This window comes from Phycodurus eques, chromosome 17 (assembly GCF_024500275.1).
Source record: "Phycodurus eques isolate BA_2022a chromosome 17, UOR_Pequ_1.1, whole genome shotgun sequence".
NCBI lineage: Eukaryota > Metazoa > Chordata > Actinopteri > Syngnathiformes > Syngnathidae > Phycodurus > Phycodurus eques.
The window spans coordinates 2,535,614-2,555,164 of record NC_084541.1 but is presented as its reverse complement, the minus strand read 5'-3'; the positions used below and the strand labels follow the sequence as shown (position 1 = coordinate 2,555,164).

The 19,551-nt window shown below is 45.2% G+C and overlaps 1 protein-coding gene across 15 annotated transcripts in view; it reads right to left on the bottom strand.

Moving 5' to 3' along the window:
- The window catches only part of auts2a (activator of transcription and developmental regulator AUTS2 a), a 316,982-nt gene that overhangs the window by 18,806 nt on the left and 278,625 nt on the right, over positions 1-19,551 (bottom strand). For 14 of the 15 annotated variants that reach the window (XM_061702005.1, XM_061702003.1, XM_061702011.1 and 11 more), the window contains one exon: positions 15,406-15,454. In XM_061702005.1, the coding sequence (XP_061557989.1) occupies positions 15,406-15,454 (49 nt within the window). Of the gene's footprint in view, positions 1-15,405; positions 15,455-16,078; positions 16,112-19,551 lie in introns of those variants that run through there. The other variant, XM_061702018.1, reaches the window with a different exon arrangement.

The window sequence follows — 19,551 nt, the reverse complement described above, 5'->3', positions numbered from 1 at the left end:
CTTTAACAGCATTAGCTGTTCTGAGAGCAAGACGCTTCTTCTCCAGTGTGTCACTGCATTGCATTCTCGGTGCGCACACACACAGGCGTACGAAAAAAAAAAATGCCCCAGAACGGGGTCCGGGCACTGAGGTGCGGCAATGATGGACACTGCCCTGCTGGCCCTCCCAGACTTGCCTTCATGTCAGCAGCTCTCTAATGCTAGAGCTGGGAGGCGTGTTGGATTACAAAGGTTGGACATCCCGCTATGTGGAGGGTCTTTGACTCAAGATGTTTTATTAGTATTAGACTCCCAGGGGTGGCTGAGAGAGGCTAGGGGGGAAGCTTATCCGAAAAAAAAAAACATTTGGGGGACAGGGGGGGGGGGGGGGGGGGTGGAGAGGGAGCAGGCCAAATATTCCGTCTGGGAGAGTCTGACGTGCAGTCTTTCAATGAGAACATCACAGCATGCTGATTTGAGCTCACAGTAACACAAACCACTGTTATAACAAGTGATGATTGAGCAAAATTCCAATAGGGGGCAGCGGTGATGTCCATATTTACAGCAATTAAACACAAATTACACAAGGCGATAGGCTATGTTTCAGTTGCTGTTCATTTGTGAGTAGGATGACTCATAAAACTGAAAAAATGCTTCATGTTGCAAAGGGGCGGACAATTTCTGATAAATTCTGGAAACTTTCTCGACACTTGTTTAGCTGAGGAACATACAAAGAGATCTGCGTGCAAAGTCATTTTGAAATTTCAAAGCAGGTCTGTCTTTATTTTTGGTGACACTCTTGATTATGGAATAAATGTATACAGTCAAATCCCAAATATTCACAGTTCGACATTGAATTGCATCACCTTTTGGTATTCGTAGCAGGGCCCTATCCCCGTAATTGCGTCATTTGTTGTTTCAACATCTAAATTCCCTTGAAAATAAACTTCGAATTTTGGCGATTTCCCATTTATTCACCTTAATTCCTGTAAATTACCATATATGCCAGTTAATTCACAATTGCTGTAGTTATATAGTAAAGATTTCGCAAAATCCGGAAACAAAGGTGCATTTATAGAAATTGTTTGGCAGTATGGTAACATCATGTTAACCTCTTCTAAAGATAGACTGGGCTGGAAAAAAAAATGTTCTGAGCTCCTCTTACAGTAGGCTATATGTCCAAGGCTGCATGGAAGTGGCTGCCTGACCACAGACAACATATACAGTACATATCATACATATACGTTTGCAATTAATAAGAGTGCAAAAGTGGGGGAAAAAAACCCCATTAAAATGTCAGAGCCTGCATTTTCTACCGTCCATTAGTTACTGTTATGGACAAGTGTGCTGAGTCAAAATAAAGTAATTACTCCAATGGCAACACTCTTTCACCCGCAGTAGCGCTGATTACAGCTACTCTTTAGTGAAAGCTCCTAACTGCATTTTTTTTTTAAATCTGCTGCTTTTGACAGTGGCCTAAATGTTCACCCGTGCAGTATCCATCCATCCATCCATCCATCCAGTTTGTGTACCGCTTTGTCCTCACGCGGGTCGTGGGCGTGCTGGAGCCTACGCCAGCCATCTTCGGGCGACAGGCGGGGTACACCCTGAACTGGTCGCCAGCCAATCACAGGGCACATATAAACAAATGACCATTCGCGCACACATTCACACCTACGGGCAATTTAGAGTCTTCAATTAACCTACCATCCATGTTTTTGGGATGTGGGAGGAAACCGGAGTGCCCAAGAAAAGCCACGCAGGCATGGGAAGAACATGCAAACTCCGCACAGCCGGGATTTGAACTCCAGTCCACAGAACTGTGAGGCAGATTTGCTAACTAACCACTCGTACCCAAGCAGTATCACTATGTGCAAATAAGGATGGAGTGAGAATCCAATTTTCAAAGTCCTCAGGTTTAACCCCTTTTGAGAAAATACGACGTGGATACCCGTATTGGGAGGACTTGCCGTTGCTCAAAACAAAAACTGAAAATGTAAACAAATTGAAGTTTGTTTCTCCTTAAGACCTATACATTTTGACATGATTTTGGACTGTGTCAGACACTGACGCTAGGGCGTCTCTCTCCGTTCAAGTTTATCCCAAAGGTATTTGACGGGGCGAAGGTCAGGTCTCCAGGTCAAGTTGTTCAATACCAAAGGCTTGGCCTTCTATTGTGAAGGACAAGGCGGCTGGCAGGTTCCCAATCTTCCAGCTAAATTTGGTGTGCGCTAGCAAACGGTTACGAACAATTTGCTGCCATTGTCACATATACTGTACTATACAAGTAAAGAAGAAATGGCACCTAACTGTACAGTACTTGCTGTTAAGCTACTATACCGCTTTAACCACCTCGCAACAGAGCTCTGTCACAGCGCAGAAAGCCTTCTCGTTGTTCATGTTTTAATCAACTTTTAACAGTATTTTAACTTAGCAAAAAGTGGGAGAGGTAGAATTCCATTCGATTCTGGCAGGGCTTTTCAACTTTTCTTTCAAATGTCCTCATAATAGATCAAGGATTTGCATTCAAATTGAAATCCCTATTGCATGTCTTCATTCTTAGGTGCATTTTACTGGACACTATACAAGTTTAACAATGTGAAGTGTCGTGTTAACACCACACTTGCAATTTTGTTCAATTTCTGTGTGCTTTCTCATTGCACTGTGGTAAAGAGGCCTTTGTATCCCATACAGACGTGGGTCATGCTGCAAGGAACATTGCAGGATCTCAATGACAGGCAAGCTGGCACAGGTGAGCACCACAATGTGTGGATCCACAGGCGGGCATGGCAAACAACTTACCCCCCCCCCAGTGTGAAGCATCGTCTGGGGAACACTTGTCAACCACAACTGAAACATCTAAAGCAGTCATACTCCGGTGTTAAAATAACAGCGGCATGTAACAAGGACCCAACTCTGGCCATTGCAAATGGCTGGCAAACATTGCCACGCTGGTGTAAATCTATACCCAGAGACCTGGCAGCACTATTTGACTCCCAACACGTCACATGTACATACTGTACACCATCTGATGATATTTCTCACAACGCTGATGAGAAGTGAGAAGTACGTGTAACAGAGACAGTTGGGGAACAGCTTCTGACTTACAACTTTGCCAGACTCTACACCAGTGGTGGTTGGTGTTGTTTTCTGCTGGGGTTTGGGGGGGTGAAAAATAAAGAAATTATAAATAGATAACTATAAGTGTCACTATCGTCTATCGGCAAGCAGAAACAAGTGACGTTGGCTGACTTGGCTCCATTTATAAAGTGACGGAAGGCTCATTGCCCTATCGTCGCCCAATTGTTTGCTGGAGAGAAGCTCCTGCGCAGGGGAGGAGTTAGCTCACGCGGTAGGGGCACTCGCTCGGCGTGTCGGGGGTCGCCGAATTTTCAAATGAAAAGTGCTTTGCAGACTCATGTTATTGCACTTTATGGATTAACTGTATTTGCTTCCATTAAGTTGCAATTCGTGATTGCATTTTTTTAATCGCATATTTATTCAGTTAGCTCGTGGTAAAGTAGAATTTTCTGCAGTACATTCATTTTTTATTATTATCATTTATTGTTGTTTGAAAATTCATTTCGCACTGAAAACGGTGACATAGTGTTTGTTGAAAAGTAGTGCAATAAAAATAAAGATTTTTCCCTAACATGAATAATCCTGATTAATGATCGTGATTACAATATTGGTCAAAATAATCGTGATTACTGTATTTTCACGACCATAAGGCGCACTTCAAAGTCTTAAATTTTCTCCAAAATGGACAGGGCGCCTTATAATGCGGCGTGCCTTACGTGTGCACCGAGTTCCAACATCTATAAATGTTGTTGTATGATGAGCGCTCCGCTTGACTTTTTTTTTTTTTTTTTTTTTTTTTTTTACTTTTTTTGACCGCTTGACTGACTGGGAGCATTTCCTGCCGACACGCTGCTTGAACAGAGGAAAAGCGGATGTGGCTGAGGACCGGGGAAGGGTGCGTGAAGGAGGACGCTAAAGCCACGCCCCCAGTTGGTATATAGCGCCGGGGTGTGCATTGTGAAAAACAACATATGTTTGGCTAAGGAACCCCGACAATGGCACCTATGAACGAAGAGACACGCTTACGAAGCGCAGTTCAAACTGCAAAAGCTGTCAGTTACGCGGAGGAACATGGGAATCGAGCAGCGGCGGGAGAATTCAATTCCTGTCACACACATTGCTTTGTAACGTATCTAATTCCTCCTCAAACAAATCTGTAAAACATATTGCATTCATGAGGTTTGCTCATTATTTGCACCCTTTGCTCCTGCTCATTGCCGCTGTTATGTTATATGGCACTACGTTCTAATAGCAGGCGTCGCACGAAACAAACTGAAACTCCCAACTGCATGCCAGTACAACTTCATCATTTCACACCACATTGGCAGGCACCAACGTGTTTCCCGTTGGTCACTACGGTGGCTGTGCGTAACAATGACATATGTCGTCTGTTGGAGCCGACAAATCTCAAACGCAAGACATGGATGGCCATGTCGCATTCACATTCACATGCTCATAAAAACACAACACCTGCTCTTAAACGCAATCGCCCGTGACCCTCGTTTTCTCTCGTCATTCCTTCGACATACATGGAAAACAATACCAGGCAACAGGTCCGATGCCACTCTGGCTGTGGTGCATGTACTGCAGGTCTATGTCATCTGCCCGGTCCTGTGCTCCATGCACCCAGAAGGCCGAATCACACCAGCCCATTGGTCGGGGGAAGAACGGCTAATTTTGCAGCTGTTTCCTCTCAGGCGATAGGCAGCCTTAGTTTCCAGATTTTTTGAGTCCCTCCAATTGCAGTAAAGGGTGTCGACACACTGCTAATCTCGTGTGTTGAATGTAGAAAATGCCTGATTTCTTTCTTTCCCTCACTCTCCAGCTCCTTCCTGCCTCTCGTGAGCCATCAGGCAGAGTGAGTGTAACTGGCTTGCAGCAATACGTTGAGTGACAGCTTGAGCTGACATGCTGACACCGCAGTGATTTCGCCGGGGAGAAAAGCATTTGGAAGGCTGGAAAAAGAGAAATGTGCCCCCAGAGAGTCATCAGTCTCAGTCTTCTTTCGCTGGCTTTCAAACGGAGCCAACTGGTTTTACACATCCACACCACACATTCAAGCAGCTCGCGAGGATTAAATTTACCGCCTGTGTCGATTGTAAGAGCAACTCATACCAGAGTGCCAATAGCATGATAGCGTGGATCAAATATCCAAAGATCTGGCGGAGTATCCATTTGCATGAAGCCTTTTTGCTTCTTCAGTCTTCAGCAGCAGCAGAAGCTGATGTGTTTTTGTGCACGTGTTTGTGAGCATGTCAAGTGTTGTCCCATTAGCTCCATGCTCAGGTTTCACGGCCGTTGGATTAGCAAGACACACTGAGAAGGACCTTTTAACCCCCGTCTCTTTTTCCTTTCCATACTTTGAGTCCTCCCTCCTTTTGCCCCCGAAAATGTGGCAACCACCCCAGCACTCACATTAAGGGAGAAGCAAGCCTACATTCTCGCCCTCTGCTCCGAGCTTGCCTTCTCCGTGCGGAAACCTCGGCACGGCCACATCAACGTGCTTTCCAGAATAACACCTCAAATTAGCTAAAGGCTGTCGGCAGACTCGAGCGTGACGAGTCGTGGGTTTGGGGGGGTGAGATTGAGGGAGGCTGGTTGGGATTTGAGCTGTTTATTTGAACTGCCCCGCCATCTAAACAGTCAGCTGCCTCCCTGCTTTCTTGTCAAGCCTCAGAGATTAAGTGAGGATTGTGAAATTGTGGGGAGAACACAACTTGATATCCCCCTTTGGGCAGCGGCTGGTCGAGGTTTAGGTTACTGGAACAATGCAGCCTCTGTCCACGGCCTCCTAGCAAGGGAGAACAAGGGCTCAGACAAGCTGGCTAGTGTCAGGCATGGCTAGAGGATTCGTACATCACAAAACCACACGGCACACTGACTTAGCGGAGTTTAGGGAAAACGCTTCCAAACATGGCTCTCTGGATTAAATGCTCCAGCACAACCCCCAGTCTCAATATGGTGACAGCTCCACAAAACATACAGCGTGTAAAGACATAACTGACTGTTTGCTTTTGGCTTGAAAGGCCCACAAATACAATCCCTTTTGGGATGTTTTTTTTTTTTTCTACAAGTGTTTACAGTCAAGCCCGACAGTTGATGCTGGAACCCTGAAATCAAATAGCTCCCACCAGGAGCAGCTTAATCTCGAGCAGATGGTGACAGCCCGATGGACATTGATGGGTTTGGGAAGAAATGCGGCGACACGCCAGGAAAGATGAAGTCAATGAAGGTGGAAAAAAAAACGGAACACTGTTTACTTAAAAAAGAAAACCTTTCAACATTGACCTTTATTATTACTCAACACACGACAATTTATCTCCACCCGCACCCCACTCTAGCTTGAGATCACATCAAAACACCAGGAGGCAATGTTATCCTATAGCTCTGTGCAGCCCCTATCACAACTTCTTGCACTCCGGGTCTGTATGTAAGAGTAGCTTGTGGAAACATAATAAAATGTGGGTTGAGGCAAATGAAAGCCAGGCTATGTATTTACAGAGCAGAAACACATGCAAAGGATCTGTGAAGTCCTGCTCACAAACCACCATCCCGATCTGTAGTTCTCTCTAATCTGCCCTGAGGCTCATCAGAGCTTTATTTCTGTCCTGCATATTTATGAGAACCGCAGAGTGCACAAGGAGAGGAGGAGGGGGAGGGGGGGGGGGGCAGAGAGAAAAGATAACCCCTTCTCTTGTGGGAGCAATTAAATCCTTGCTTTCATCAATCCTGATCAGAGCCCTTGTGCTCTTTTCTCTTTCAGCTTTTTTGTCTCTTTAAAAGGGGATGTTTACACTTTCACTTCCACAGCGCTGACCCTCTTTTGTCTTTTGGGTCCACGGAAGCTGGCGGGGGGAAAAAAAAGACTGTTTAACGCGACCTCTTCTTTAAAATGCTTTACAAACTGTAAGACACCACTCTAAGCGTCTGTTTGTGTACTGTTGACTGTTGGGGATTACAGGAAGTGGATTCATCATTTAATGTTTTTGAGGCAAAAATATTAACTGTGGAATACATTATACATACAATACATTGAGAAATGGTGTATGTCACATTAATGTTTTAAAGAGCAGTATCTCATAAAAAAAGATCTGAAACAACTGCTATTGGACAGCCTTGGCACCAGAAATGTATGAATAATAAATTCCCTCGTTATATCGCGGTTCACCAATTGTGGATTGAGTGCATTGCAGATTTTTTTTCTCATATTCAAATCGCACAAAATTCGACTAAGTGCGGGATTTTGAGTGTAACCGTTAACAATGAGATAAGACAAAGAGTGACTTTGCGAAGCTGCTAAACATTATGTCTGTGACAATGCCCTGATATCATTCAGCAGCACCCAATTGTGTTTCCTGAAGTGGCATCATGAGGCCAAAGCACTCACTTTCACTAAAAAAGGGAGGCGGTGAGAGGGAAATGGCTGGAGGCTGAAGAACTTGACAAGGGGAAAAAGACAACCACAGTCAACCACAGAGACACGTGATAGATTAGGACTGAACATTGGCTCATCGGAGACCAGAAGTCCTGCTGTTAGGCATGCACACGCGAATGTGTATACATGCGTCAGCCACCATGAGGCCTCATTAAGGAGGTCTGCTCTCATTCCCTCTTTGGCAATGTCACCATTGCCGCAGGGACTTAAGACTGACACAGGCATAATTGGCCCGAACACACCAACAGTGAGCAGTGGGAATGCCCGCCTCTCGATAAGTGGTGTGTGGTGCGCTGACCCTGTTAATGCGGCACAGTTGGCAGGAGAGTGGCTGATGTCGCATTGGATCAGTGGTCACTGGTGATGCTGATGGGGAGGATTTCTCTTGGGATGAGGGGAGACGGACTTTCCATTCCCTACCATTCCATAAGCCTTTGTTCCAGCCCACATCCTGCATCTCCAATACACGTCAATCACCAAAACTAAAATCGTCTTTCCAATATACATGGACTCTCACTCTCATGGAAATTAATAATAATACTAATAATTCAACTGTCAAAAACTCAACAGTTCTTTCTGCATATCATCAATCACGCTCGTGTACCTAATGAAGTGTCCATTGAATTGTATGCAACACAACATAGTACTCGCAGCTCAATGCTCAATGTTATAGGTCTACTACTTGTGTTCTTAATCAAACAGCAAAAAAGTAGTCATGAAGCGTCGTTAAAGCTGAAAGCTACACACCCACTGTAGTCCATTCATGTGTTGGTGTGCCTTTAAGGAGGCGTGGCCTCGTGACTGACGGCAGGAACCTGGAAGTCAGCCGGGCTGGCGTGTGTGAGCTCCTTGCGTATGCTTTCATTTTCATATTTGTGTGCTCGACTGTTTGTCTTGGTCACTAAATGGCTGAAATTGCATCGGCGACTGTAGTGCCCCCCCCCCCCCACACACACACACACTTCATTCTAATGGCATCATATCTGAAGCTCATTCATTACACCAATTTTGTCACACAACACAAAGCAAAAAAAAATGTTTTTAAATCAACCAAGCGACGACTCATAACTTGAAAAACTCTTAAGCTGGGGCTCTTGTAATTCAAGGTAGCACTGTATTTACATAGTGCATATAGGCCTACTTTTAACAACTTGTACTTTACCTAGATCAACCCAAAAAGTATGCAACAGATTTGTTTTTGTATAGCCCATACAGTTGCTGCCCTTCAAGCCTAACTGGCAAACAAACAGACGCAGACATGGGGGGAACATAAGGCCTTTGACTTTGATCGCTGGAGTGCAGCCCATTTAAATGTTTGTGTTTGGGATGGAGACCTTTAATTTTGGCCTGATGGAGTCCAGGCTCTTCGGGTTTACCGTGGCTTGTCGGAAATAGAGAGTGTTTACACAGTCTCCCTGCAGCTCTCCCGGTGCCGAAATAAATGCATTAAGATGGATGGATTTAGTTAGTCTCTAACCTCTGCGTTTGAGGAACACACTCTGAATGACCTCTTTGTGCTGCTGAAGACAGCAGGCAAAGGCCCAACAGACCTGCAAAGCATCCTGTCTAAACAGAATCTTCTGTCAGCAGATTTCGGTCAAGTGGGCAATAACTGGACCTCCAGTCTCAAAATGAATGGATTAACTCATTCGGCTACCTTTCTCAAGTAGTCGTCTTTCTACATAATTATTCATTTATTCTTTGAATTATTCATAATCCTTCACTGTTTGTGTTCATGTTTGGGCTAAAATCAAATACGATCAATGCGGTTTTGAATTTCCATTGAACGCAATCTCCCAAACAACACACCACTTAAACTGTTGCAAGTCAGCCCGATGAAACCTCGACTGCTTTGTCAAAACTGAGGGAGGAGATGAAACATTTTTGGTCCACGTTCTTAAATACTGCTAAAAAACACAAACGGTGCCAATAATGCAAAAAGACCAAACTGTGGGGCTGCATCCTGTACACAATACATCCCTGCGGCGGTGGTGCACAGACAGACTACGGATCCAACATATTCAATCACATCACTGGCAATAGTGACGACAACAGTGTATGGTAGTGTCACAATGCCATTCCCATCCATCCAATTTCTTTCCCACTTTTCCTGTTCAGGGTCATGGGGAGCTGGAGCCTGTCTTAGCCGACTTTGGCCACAAGGGAGTGTACACCCTGGCCTAGTGCTGTGCGCTATGGACAACATTTTACAACCCGATATCGGTAATTATGTATCCCGAGAACTGTATATATATATACACACACACACACACACACAGATACAGTGGAGCCCTGCTATTCAGTGGGGATAACGACTGAGCCGGACCGCAAATAGTGAAAATACGCAGATTATCGATGCCCATTATAGCTGCATTAAAAAAATAATAATAATAAATATCGGCAAATCGGTGAATCCGCAGGTGCCGAACAGTGCGTATGCGGGGCACCACTGTATTGAGATATAATATTTTTCCTTCAAATTGCATGTAATGAATGGCAATTTTCTCTTACATCTTCTCCATTTATTTATAAAACATTTTATACAGTCAGCACAATAACATGAATGAAAGATTCATACAAAATTGAATAAAACACAAATATCCAGTGGCCAAATCAATACTATTTAAAATATTTGGTAGTAAAACCAGTGTTCGAATAATGCAATAACATGGAAATAATTAAAATAAATACAATTACAGCAACACAAAGTCCTTCAAATCACATTCAAGTATGCCTACCATTTTACTGGTAAAAGTGCTAATCAATGAACTGTTTCTGAGGTTGGGGTTTAGGAATGCGTGTTTATTCGACTGCGATGTCTCAAGCCGAACACTACGGGGCACTATGTAAAACGAGCACATAGGGAAGAGATGCAGATATGAGACAAAGAAAAAAATGAGTGGTGTGCATAGGGTATATGCGCAAACAACTTGTGCATTCAGCAAAACAAGTAAGCGCTTACTTCCGGCACAGGTAAATGGCGGAACCCACCGAGACAACGCACCCGTCGGAACTTTTAAACATCTGCAATGTCTTTTATTTATCTCGTACACAAGATCTCTTCAAGAGCTACCAAAGATGACAATGTCCCATGTTTAGGTGAAGCAAGAAATAATGTGAATTAATTTTTGCAGGAGACTTTGCATGGACATTGCGGCACTGGCTCTGGAAGAGGGTATGCGACCCTCTTCCAGGGTAGCATACCGATATGATGCTTTCATATCGTAGTACGATATTTATCATTATAAGGCACAGCTCTACCATGGATTGGTTGCCAGTCAATTACAGCGCACGTATAGAGACAGACAACCTTTCATTTCACACAAAAATTGAAACCATCACTTTAGTGGGAACTGAATTGACGCTGAAATGGAAGCCAGACGAATTAAGCACTGCACTACCAGTGACTACAAGTGCTACTATGTGTGCACATTTGAGCCCATCTTCTATCTACAATTTTCACTTCCAAACCAAGTCATGCACCCGACAATTATATAAAGAATGAGTTTGACAATTTAGTGACCTAAGTGCTGGCTCATGTGTCCTTCGGGTGGGTCTGTTTCATATCGTTGCTGTCAGGCAGAAAGCCCATATATCCAAATATGGTCAAGTTCATATTTTTTTAGTCTGTCCCCACTTCGTCTGTTATTTTTAGGCAATACTAACCGAGCAAAAGGGGTGAAAATAGCTTACGAACACATTTATTGACTCTTTTGAATACTCAAAATGTCTGGGAAGAGTTTTTTTTGTTTTTTTTCACGTTCTGTCGAAACCGGGCTGAATATTTGTTGCCCAGAGTGTAAGTCTGCATGCTTTTTAGACAATGATGAGTGAAAGTAGTATGGTTAGATAGATTTGAGAAGGCTTGTTTTGCTGAAATCGATGGCTGTAATGCTTTGTTGCAGAGGGAAGCTCAGTGAGCCATGGAGTACGCATACATTCATTTCCGCTTAATACGCTGCACGCGTGGCTTCGAGACCTTTGAAAAAGAGTTTGGTGGGAAGATGGCGTAACACAGGCGTTTGTTTTTGTGACATATTAAATGGTTTCATTTTCGGCCAAGGGCTTGGCATGGGCGCTCACTTTTAAATGTGCGAGTGACGTGCTGGCTACGTATTCTACCATTTTAAACAATGACAGCATGATAAATTGGTGATTATTTTAGTATATTGAATTCGTGATTTAACATGATTTTAGGGTGGAAATATAAGGTATAATACCAACCTCAATGAAGCGGTATTTGGGAACTCATGCAAGATGGCGTTTAGTCATTTTGGAGGTGCAAAGAGTCCGCCTGACGGCGACGATATATAACGATCATCATCCCAAACTTTCTCAATCGGAAACATGGCTACAGATAACCTTCGCTATGAATTGGTGCTGGAGAAGTACAATGGAGTTTCTGATTGAGTTGCAGCAGCAGGAATGCTTTATTGCAGCGGTTACAGATGTAAGAGGGAGCGGGCAGTGACCTCCTGGTGACCTCCTCTGCCCCAGTCAGAAGAAACGAGATCGTCCTTGACTGCAGCCATCCCTCAGAAGGCCCAACAGGCAAATGGTAGCCGGGTCATTTTTCCACTGCACATCAGGTCAAGTTCCAAAAACAGCACTGATTTCGTGCCACCAAGACCGCACAGACGCTGGAGGTTAGCGGGAGGTCAGCACGAGGGCAGCGAACGGGGGCGCCCGAGGCAGTAAAGCGACACTCGGGCTGTGAAAGGCCAACCTCCTCTTTCCAGTCAACTCAATGGCTTCCAGGGGGGCGGCTCGGTGATTTGCAGCGTGATCGCTGCGCTCTATATCACTCGAGATTACAGCAGGTGGCTGCCCGGGCATGAAGTGCACACAGCTCCATCACCCACCTCCCTCTCGTGAAACAGAGAGATTGCCGCGTGGCGAGAGAAACGCAAGCCTCCCACACACAAGTAATACCCTCACAGGCCATTTTGCAGCCTGCAGAGCTCTCCGTGACAATCCAGGGAGCTCTTCAGCTCTGATATCTGCCACGTACGTTCACCCCTGCTTTTCTCTTTTGGCTATTTTTTTTTTTTTTTTTTTTTTTTAAAACAATGCCATCAGCGCTGCAAATTACACCTTCCGCATCGCACATTACTCTCCTCCCCAGTGACAGAAGCACTCAAGCCTGACACACTTCACCGACGGCACTCTTCACGCTGGCGTCGCCTAATTTTCCCATTAACTCCAGTTAAGCGCTGTGAAATCAGTGTTGTGCTGCGGGTGGAAGTGGAGATGGGGGGTGAGAATCACGACACCGTGTGTACGCTGCACTGAACTCGCCCCTCAAGGGACCAGCTTTTTCAAAAGACATCTTTGTAACCTTCAACAGAAATTATAAGACAAAATAATTACAGTTCGCAGCATGTGGTTCTTGTCGCAAATAATGATTCTTGTATACTGTGTGTATGTGTGTGTGTGTGTGTGTATATATATATAGTGTACACTTGTCAAAAGGTTCTACAATTCCAAGAACCCAGCATGGGAGTTTATGTTAATTTATGGGAATTCATGGAAATTTAGGGACATTATTTTGCAGGGTTGAAATGCTGATTGCAAAATTGCAAGTTAATCTGCAGCATAAAAGGTAATTGGGAGGAGGAGGGGGGGGGGGGGGGGAATACCTCACTAACGCACCCATATAATAAACCAAAAATTCCTCAGATAAACTTCGATGCATAATCTGTTAAGGGCTGTACTGTATTGTATGATTGGCTGTCATCGAGGTATTCATTTAAAAGCCATTAAGTTCGTAGTGCTGTACATCTGCATTGCATCATACTGAAAGGTATTTTCTATATATGCGTTATAAATGTCTTAATGTACTTTATTTACGGAGATTTAAGAAACAGTTCTCAGTATAATGCAGGGCAGCTCGGAACCACTGCAATTTACAACAACAAACTACAGATATAAACTGTACACAGCCCATTCAGCACATCGGAAGCGGTGCAGAGAAGGTGCTATTATCCTAATCTTACCACTGAGGCTGAATTAAAAAAACAAAACATTCGTTGTGAGCATTAAGGCTGATCGTGATGGATGGGGAAAAGATCTAGTGATCTTTTACAGTTTTGGCGTTTCTGGAAAACTGTTTCAATTGTTTCGTGGATCTGTCAGCGGGGTTCTTGGGTCATACGCTGTGCTCTCGCGTCATATCCAGCGTGTGCACGACGCAGCGCGTCAATCGTCGGATTGTGGTCCCGGCAGGGTACCGACTTCCTTGAAAATGATGCCCCCAGCTGACGCTAAATGTCTTGCAGAGCAAAAGTATCAGGTGAGCGTGCAAGAGGACGCCTGCAGAGGCATTGACGTCCATGCTAATTAGAGCTTCCATTTCATGACTCTGAGTTAATGAAATCCGTTCCTGGGTAAAATGAAGCAAGAGCGATTAGGGCGGAGGGAGAGAAAGTGAGGCGTCGAGGGGGTTTATTGTCACTGGAAAGAATGGCGTTAAGGACTACGGCAAAAGAGAAACATACTTCTTTAGGATGCATGAAAACAAGAACTGACGGAGGCTTTGAAATGACTCGAAAATGCCGTTTGTTGGGATTTTTGGGCTTATTGTTGCAATAAAATGACACGTTTCGTGTCGCTACTTTCTTCAAATGGGCTATGTGCGAGATGAGCTTGTGTCAAAGGCTGGAACAAAGTCCGCCTTAATAAAGATGCTTTGATTGCCACTTTCTACCTGATGTTAATTCTTGAATGTTTGTTGGTTTTATCTTTTCAAAGGCAGTTAGTCTCGTATTGAGCGTAAGTAAACCATTAACGTCAAACAAACGGAGACTTCTTGCACCTGCCCGCTGACAAACATGAGCATGCATTGTCTCACAAATGATCTGAGCCCCAACTAGTATTTTTCATCAGAATGTGTTGTTTGTCCTGTGGTTTAAAGCCTTCGGATTGATGGTAAATCCCCGCCAACAAAAACCCGCACAATAAAAATACCAACAGTCCCTCTTCTCTTTGCACCTGGATTCTTTTACTCGCCTATTTCAGTACAAGAGGTGTTAACATATGGAAGAGGAGGAAGAAGGGCTGAAAAGGGGACGTTGAAATGGAAATAAGGGCCAAGAGTGCGGAAACGACCGTGCGGCAGAATATACGCGTATGTTGTGTACGGTTTCCCCTGGTCAGAAGGAGGGTGGCCCTCTGTTGATTTAAGCTGCACAAAGGAGGCCCTAATCCTTTCAAGGGAACCAAATCGGTCTGCGGAGAAGTCCGTTCAAAAGGAAGCCTCCCTGTCAAAGGCTATTGAGGCCCCCTCCCCGACGAATGGAGGGGAGGGAATCAAAGGGCAGAATGTGGGAAATGGGTCTGCGCCGAGGAGAAGCGCAGGAGAAGAAGGTGGACGGGAGAGGACGGGTTATCAGCGAGCGCCCCGGTTTCCGCCACGGCCCGAGTATTGAAGCGCCCCCCTCCGGCATAGCGATGCCCATTCACGTTTGGCCCTGAGCTAGACAAAAGCAGTCTGCTTTTAACAGCACATTAGCGACCTGATAATGAGGTCGCATGCGGTGTGGGGGCCATGAAGAGATGCCTTTTCCTGCTCTCGCTCCATCCCCTGACAACACCTCACTCGACGGCAACTGGCGAAGGGCTCGCTGAGACACAACATTGCATCGGCAACGCGGATATATTACATGCCGCGTGTGCGACGAGACAAAAACTGTTTTACGGATTTGATTTGGACACAGAACAACACGACAATGCAACCAGCTGTTTGTCTACGTGCTATTGCATTATTACAATGCTGGGACAATGCAGTTCCAATAATAATAATAATTTAAAAAAAAATAATAATAAAAACAATCAAGAAAGACACCTGTGTCCTCATCATACACACAAACATTGCTTGAGCACAACATACAAATTAAATAAAGCGCACATACCTTTAAGTGCAGCTGTGCTGAAAAATGTCTCTGAGCTGGCATCAGAAACCTGGAATCAAAAAAAACAAAAACAAAAAACAGAAAACATTTTTGAAATATCACTGATCTCGGGAACACATTTGAATGAGACGAGGCTGAACATTGCATTCAGGCAAACAAAGACGCACTTTGTGTCAATCATACAGCAAGATTCACATCACGTCAACAGAATCCAGGACTGTACAGTAGATCGACGGCTTTCCGGCGGCACTGCTTTTTTTACCCACTTGGTGGCACTGTTGCCCCGTGCCCGCACCGCCGACGGCATTTTTGCACTCCCCCTGAAATATGCCGGCGATGGGATTTGAAAGACGGATAATAAAAGAACGCATCGCCTCGACAGATTGTAATGCGCCTCAAAAAGCCACTTTGCGCTCGGAGGGGAAAGAAAAAAAAAATAAATAAATAAAAATAAAAAAAAGATCATTTGCGGTCTGGTGGATTCGCGACACCCGAGTCAAAGCTGCGACATCGCCACACGCGTCCGATTGTACAGAAACCGAAAGATCGCCGTCAACAAACGCGCTCGGTACGTGGCCGGCATTCTCTCCAGCAATAGTTTGAGAAAACGATGCAATACATTCGCCTAAGTGTCAAGATTCCAAATTGCACGCGTGATAAGCGTCCACCGTACCTCGACTGTGGCATCGACAACAAGTACTTTTGCCCAATGCGACCTCGCTCCACATTCTGCTTTTCATTCAACGGCGTAATCCACACACCCGGCGAAGAGGGAGAGGAAGAGGAAGAGGTCTACTCCGTTTGCGTCGAGGGCAGCCATGCGGGGGGAGGGGAGGCGGGGGGTGGGGTGGGGGGGGGGGGCGCCCAAGGTGGCGAAAGGCGGAAAAAAAGGAAAGAAGAAGACGTTGGTTTGGACAAAGGGGGCGAGGGAGAAAGCAAATCCCTTTGGCCGATCGATGTGTTTATACGCTCCGGAATATCCGAAAGAGGTCAAAGGACTGTTGCTGCGAGAGAACCAATCCGAGGGAAAAGAGCTCGAAAACCGCTGATTGTGTCCGCCGCGGGTTCCGTGCTCGCTCCCAAATTCGCCTGAATTTCATCCGATGCTGCTGCTGCTGCTACTGCTGCCTTCACGGTCGCTCGGGTCCTCCCACTTCCCGAGCTAGAGGAGCTTCATCGGAGCTACGCACGAGCACGGCGACTGCGAGGGGGAGTTGAGCAAGTGGAGAGAGAAGAAAAAACGGAGGCGGCGGGGAGGGGGAGGGAAGAGCCAGGCAGAAAGAGAGGCTTTCTTGCACAGGGGACGGCGCGACGTGATGTCAGACGCTGCTGAACGCCCCACAAGGGTGCTGCCGCAACACAAATCTTCGCAGCCCGAAGGCCACGTCTAACGCAACGCAGGCCTGAAGGGCATTCGGCACACAGTCTATAATTATGGCATAACTTCATAGAGCCCGAGAGGGATTTTTATGTATTTTTTATTTTTTTTTTAAATCTCAGTTTATTTGCTCAGGGTCCACTTCAGAACAGAACCGCGCCGGAGGTGACAGAGCTTAGCGGTCGGCCACAAGGGGCCCGCTTTCAGCTACGGTTCGTTCGGTTCGGTGTGCGAGTTCTCGTCTCCTCTGCGCAAGATATTTAAGATTCCCTGTTGCTGTATTAACGAGATGTTGAGAGGGATAACGACCCCATATTTTGGAATACGCACACTGCTTACGCACTGAGATACACAAACAGACTGCCGTGTCAGCGAAAATGTTGTTGACAATACTTGATAGTCGAATACGCAGGTCCTGTGCGCCCAAATCCATCACTTTGGAAATAAGCTTTCTCTCGTGCGCTATCTGCTTGAAACATTATACTTTTTTTGTTTGTTTGTGTGATAAAATTCTTGTCCCGAGCTGCTGTGCAAAAGCAGGTCAGCTGACCTATCAGGGGTGGAGGCATAGCAACGTGACCAGAGGTGGGTGGAGTAGCCAAATATTGTACTCAAAAGACAGGGAAAAAAACTTCATTGTTGGAATTTTTGCTGATTTATTAAAAAAGAAAAACTGAAAAATTCTGCTGCACTTAAGGTTCCGAAGAGCACAGCGGCCTCCATAATCCTTAAATGGAAGACGTTTGGGACGACCAGAACCCTGGCCGTCCGGCCAAACTTAGCAATCGGGGGAGAAGATCCTTGGTGAGAGAGGTCAAGAAGAACCCAAAGATCACTGTGGCTGAGCTCCAGAGATTCAGTCGGGAGATGGGAGAAAGTTCTAGAAACTCAACCATCACTGCAGCCCTCCACCAGTCGGGGCTTTATGGGAGAGTGGCCCGACAGAAGCCTCTCGTCAGTGCAAGACGCATGAAAGCCCGCATGGAGTTTGCTAAAAAAAAAAAAAACACACCTGAAGGACTCCAATATGGTGAGAAATAAGATTCTCTGCTCTGATCAGACCAAGGTAGAACTTTTTGGTCTAAATCCTAAGCGGTATGTGTGGAGAAAACCAGGCACTGCTCATCACCTGACCTATGCAGTTAGGGTTTGGCCTACTTTGGTCCAGTTGTTGACCGCTCGTTTTACTGTTCGCAGCAAGGCCATCGTAAATCACAGCAACGAATCCCTGTCAAAAAGTCTTAGTCATGTCAGTGTATTCCAATACAGTCCCAGCAGTGAAGCATGGTGGTGGCAGCATCGCGCCGTACCCACTGTATCGTCTGACCTGAACTGAACTTTACTGCTTGGTGCAAACACGGCTATTATAGTTGTGTTGTTGTCACACTGGTTGTCTTAAATGAGATCACCTGACAACATCTCTGTTCAAAAATTCTTAATGTCGTTTTCACGTGAGCAGTAATAACACTTTGCCTTGTTTAGATCCCAAACAAAAGCTGGACATTCCAGCGTAAGGCTCTTAATGGTGCAAACCCTTGCACCAATAGCTTGTCTAATGAGTATTAACCCACTGGCAGGGAGGTCAATGAATGGACAATAGTGTCACACTGCAAAGTCTGTCCCTGCACAACTCAGCTTCGGCAACCACAGAGCATAAAACAGACTTAGCCCATAACTGAGATGCTATTCCAGCCCTCGGTAACAGAAAACGAGGGCACGTTGGCTGGAACTGGCCTTCTGAACATGAAGTCATGGGAAATGGGCTTAACACGGCCCAGCCAACCAAATCCTTAAACAGTGGAGGCAACACATTTCTCTAAAATTGCAGTCAGCTGCTCAGGCTTCAGCGTATGGATATGGGCTCTCATCTGGCTGTTTGTGGATGAATTGATGACACAGAACAAAGAATGTTAAGTACCATCCAGTAAGGTTTGGCCTCAGGTGGCTAGTTAAAGTCCGGAAACTTGGGTGGAGCTTTGGAGGAGAGAGATGCTCTTTATAAAGGCTCCTCTAGAACCTCTAGCCTGCATGACCATGTGTTTGTTCCATTATTACATCAACAGATTGTGTTATACTGCATACATGCTTGTGTACATCGTGTTTCACAGATGTAATCATGAAGTCACCTTACCGTTGTACTGTAGGCCAAGGTACATAGTGTTCAGATCAGTGCTCATACACAAATCATTTACAAACAGGTATTCATGCGCTTAGAGTGGACAAAACAAGAACGTGACCAAGAATCATGATTTGGCCTCAGGCACATGACCTGGATGGTTCCCAAATGTATTCACATAACTTCAACAGCCAGAAAAAGTCACCCAGTCCAGCAGCAGCCGCTATGAATGAGCTGCTGTTCTTTATTTGAAACGCTTATAAGATTTGAGCGGAACCACAAGTCTGTGATTACAGCCACTCTGCCGAACAATCAGCACCCAGATTCCTGAGTGCACATTATTTTTAATTCCAATGACATTCTGACAGAGATCGGCACGCACGTTACACACTCTCGGCTTCCTTTCTTTCAAAACGGCATCTGCGCATGGAACACAATGTCTGTATGGATTTGATGCATCTCACTTATTATGGTCTGGTCATTCTGTCATCAGCTCCTGACATTTTGTCATATTCATTTGATTTCTTTTTTGTGGATGTGGAAAACATCAGCCTGTTCATCGTCAACCAAAGTCCACTTTTACAGGAACTCTGTGCTCGATTACAATCACAGAGAAAAGCTTCATGCGCTTTCTTGCTACGACATCAAATGC